Here is a 4,348-nt window from a genome sequence, read left to right on the forward strand (position 1 = left end):
ATTATATTAGAATATGTGGTGAAAGAATTTTTCCGAGGGTTGAGTGGGAAGTTTCGGAAAATTCACACCAGAGAGCTTTCTTTGCACATAACTTTCAAGAAAGTGGGTAATTTTTAATGAAATTTTTTTTAAATACCTTTCAGAGTGTGTAGGTTAGAATTGTTTTGGAATGTGAGGTGAGGAAATAAATTTGGTAAGTTCTTACACATACGTGTGAAGGCGTATGGCTCAGTGGTTAGAGCGTCGAGCTTACGATCGTGAGGTTGTGAGCTCGAATCCCGGACCGGGCTGCGTGTTGTGTTCTTGAGCAAGGCACTTTATTCCATGTTGCTCCAGTTCACTCAGCTGTAGAAATGAGTTGCGACGTCACTGGTGCCAAGCTGTATCGACCTTTGTCTTTCCCTTGGATAACACTGGTGGCGTGGAGAGGGGAGGCTGGTATGCATGGGCGACTGCTGGTCTTCCATAAACAACCTTGCCCGGACTTGTGCCTCGGAGGGTAACTTTCTAGGTGCAATCCCATGGTCCTTCATGACCGAAGGGGGTCTTTACCTTTTACATAGCAAGACATCATATCTATCTACAAAATGAAATTTCGAAAAATTGTGATGTATGCCAGTATGTGTGTGTGTGTGTGTGTGTGTGTGTGAGCTCAGTATTTTTTTTTTTGGGTGTTTTTTTTGTGTTTTTCACAACAAAATCTGATATAATTGTAATTTACACATTCTGAAAAGAATTTGTAGAAACTTTTGTTAAAAAATACACCTTTTTCTGAAAGTCGTTAAGAAATAAAGTCAACTCGTGTGAATTTTCCAAAACTTTTCTTCCTACACATAAAAAATTTTTTTCAGGACAAATTTCAATACAATCAGAATATACGGATCTTTTCGGTTTGAACGGCAGTTTTTAAAAAAATAATTTCCACGTAACTAAACACTTTTAAACTTCGTATACTGATAGAATGTGTTTATAAAACATTTTTTTCTCTTGGCTTTATTGAGAGAATTCTATAGTTTGTAAGATATTTGTTGTTGTTTTTTCTTCAATTTCTGCAATTTCAACCAACCAATGACGTCCATTGAGGTAAAAAAAAAAAATTCTGTGCCGTATGAATATGTCCCTCGTTTAAGAAACAGATTGGGTTTATTTACATTTCTGAAGAAAAAAAAGACACCCTTCCTCCCACCCCTATCCCTAACCCTAACTGTAACCCTAACCCTAAAACAGATTGAAATGCAATAGATCGATACTAGGGTCATAATTACGGGGGACAATTTCATATGACACCGCTAGAAAAAACTGCCGTTCAAACCGAAAAGATTCTAATTTTTTTACATAAAGTAAATAAAGTAAATAAAGCACAAAAATACAAAGTAAGGATCGACTAGTCACGACTAGCTAGCGCGGATACGCAAGTGCGCGCTCCGGGGACACTGTTCTCAAGTAGTATCCCAAAAATCGCTGGTTAATTATTTTTAATTATAAAGTAGTTCGATTCACTTCAACATTTAAGTTTAATTTGTCAAAATATTTTCGGCGCTAAAATCCGCGACCTGTTCACTGACAAAAATCCGAGGTCGCGGATTTTAGCGACGAAAATATTTTGACAAATTAAACTTAAATGTTGAAGTGAATCGAACGGCTTTTGTGTGTTTCTTAAATGGCTTATAAACACCTTCCACGCTGCAATTGTTTTCGTTCCAGCACACGATCTCAGATAATTATAAAGTATATATATTTGTAAATAACCAGCATTATTTCATCATGACCCGGAACAAAACTAAAACAGGTTACTTTAAGCGTCGTACACCGTCAATGTTGCGGGAACCAGGAAGCGAAGAGGGCGGACCCAAACTTTTGAGTATAATTTGTGACTCTTTTTGAACTGATTTAAATTGTTTTGATATTTATAATTCTATACAAACATGAGCGCCGAACGAATGCATCATATTTCTAAAGAACAATTTGTAAAAATCCGAGTTAAATTTGTAAAATCCATGGACGATATCGATTCCTTTCTCGACGAAGCTTTGGCAAATGGTTTATTGGCCGATGGACATAAACAGGGAATAGGAGCCCTGAAAAATGTTTACGATCAAGCACGGCAGTTGCATGATTATATATTAAGGAAACTACCGGATGGGTCCGAGAAATTTGTGTCGGCCTTGAAAAAGTCAAATCATGATCAAATACTTGAGTTATTAGACGATCCAGAAGTCTACCCGATGAAGTTTAAGCCACACGGGCGTGTTGTAATAATAAATAATATAGAGTTTGACGATGAGAAGAAATACGAAAAAAGGACTGGAAGCGAAAAGGATGTGGTGGGTATTGAAAAACTTTTCAAGGAGTTCAGTTTTAATGTTCTAACTTATTCCAATAAAAAAGCGAAAGAAATGAAAGATATAATTACAAAAGAAGCTGAAAAAAGTACAGCCAGTGAAGACTGTTTCGTTATGTTCTTGATGTCCCATGGGGCCATAGGGAACATTATTGGAATTGATGGTGATGAATTATCTTATTCCACTATTAACGACGCTCTAAAGGAGAGTTCTCAGCTGAAAGACAAACCAAAGCTCATTTATATAAACACTTGTCAAGTTAGTTCTGATAAGAAAAATGAATATTTCAACGTTGCAGATCTGTATGTTGCTTTTGCCACTGTCCCCGAACACTTGGCTTTCCGAACTAAGGAAAGTGGTTCTGTTTTCATCGAAAGTTTAATCAGTGTTTATGAAAAGAACAAAGAAAAGTGTGACGTCAACTCACTATCCCCTAAAATACATGCTCAAATTCCCAAGGAATCTGGTCAGATTTCAAGTAGTTACAACACTTTGAAGAAAAAGGTGATACTTCGAGCCACAATTTAACCAAATCCTATCCTTATTTTCTCTTCTTGCTCCCTACAAACATGAAGAACTTAAACAACAATGGTATGTACGTTATATGTTTCCAAACCTGCCCCCCGTCCACTATATTCTATGCTGATTTGGGATTTCACAAACTAAATTCTTACCCTGCGTCTTCAAACAAAGTATTTCTCACTTCGACACAAAGCCAGCAATTTTAAGAGAGGTGCTTGTTAGACCCTGTTCTCTGCAGAACTTTATTTTATTTTATTGAGCTGATATGCATGACTCGAACCAAGTTCACTCAATTTTCCACCTGTTTTTAACCCATAAAGCGCTGGAATTTGCATGTCCATAACGGGGTCACTCCGAAAAGCTCTATCTGCGACGATTTCATCTCAATCGAAGGAGATGAGCTTTCTCCGTCTGGGTTGCGGATCCGTGGAACAAGCTGCCAGACAAGATGGTGAAAATGCCGACAACCGCTTTGTTCAAAGTCTCCCTTGACCTCAAATGGCCTGAAATCTTTACATGAACACCACCCTGTACTTAATTCCATGTCCCCCTACATGGTCTTGCTTTTTGCTTTTGAGCCAAAAAATTAACTAACTAACTAACTAACATAGACTGCTGAGCACATTTTATGAAAACGAGACGGAAAGACTTCCGCCACAGACTCTTTATGGAACTCTTATAGACTCCACATTGTCTGACAGAACCAAAATCATCTTTGGGGTGCAAACACGATGAGGGAAGTCCAACAAGATTAAGTTTGACTCCCTATTTAATCCTGTTCCTTCTGAATTTGGTCCATAACTGAATACGGCACAGGATGATCTTGTGGTGATGTCATGTCAACAGATAACTTTGTCTTAAAATCCTTTAAACAACTCAACTTATCACTAAACGCTGACCGAAACTCAGCGAGAAGCTCCTTCAATTTCAACAGAATTCCTTTCCCCAATCAAAGGAAATATGGTTCTCCAATTTAAATTGATTTTCTTCATCCGTTTTCTCTCCGACAACACCTGAACATTGCTTTCACCACCAATAATGGCAACTGGATCTCGCTTCCTTTGTCGTTGGACTCATGGCTTCACCAATTCTCTGCTATATGTATTCAGGCGGCGAGCTGGCAGAACCGTTAGCGCACTGGGCAAAATGCTTAGCCGTATTTCGTTTGGCTTTACGTTCTGAGTTCAAATTCCGCCGAGGTCGACTTTGCCTTTCATCCTTTTGGGGTCGATAAATTAAGTACCAGTTACGCACTGGGGTCGATGTGATCGACTTAATCCCTTCGTCTGTCCTTGTTTGTCCCCTCTGTGTTTAGCCCCTTGTGGGTAGCAGAGAGATAATATGTATTCAGTCTTACCAATATCTCTTGTAAATCCCCCCCCCCATTCTTCCAGGTTCTTAAAATTCTTCACTGAGTCTGAAGCCCCTCCATCATCCCATCCCAATCCTTCCCCAATATTTCCACCTCCCCTGCCAGTAAATGT

General features: G+C 38.7%; 1 protein-coding gene across 1 annotated transcript; it reads left to right on the forward strand.

Annotated features, from left to right (window-relative positions):
• The first annotated feature begins 1,721 nt into the window (after window positions 1-1,721).
• Window positions 1,722-3,204, forward strand: LOC115231030 (caspase-7-like). Its single transcript, XM_029801125.2, has one exon. The coding sequence runs from the start codon at window positions 1,926-1,928 to the stop codon at window positions 2,868-2,870; it is 945 nt and encodes a 314-aa protein (XP_029656985.1). The 5' UTR covers window positions 1,722-1,925; the 3' UTR covers window positions 2,871-3,204.
• The last annotated feature ends 1,144 nt before the right edge of the window (window positions 3,205-4,348 follow it).

The sequence above is a fragment of the Octopus sinensis genome, unplaced genomic scaffold (assembly GCF_006345805.1).
Source record: "Octopus sinensis unplaced genomic scaffold, ASM634580v1 Contig17219, whole genome shotgun sequence".
NCBI lineage: Eukaryota > Metazoa > Mollusca > Cephalopoda > Octopoda > Octopodidae > Octopus > Octopus sinensis.

Excerpts from the sequence above, each read along its gene's own strand:
- LOC115231030 (XM_029801125.2), top strand. The coding sequence starts at position 1,926 with ATGAGCGCCGAACGAATGCATCATATTTCTAAAGAACAATTTGTAAAA.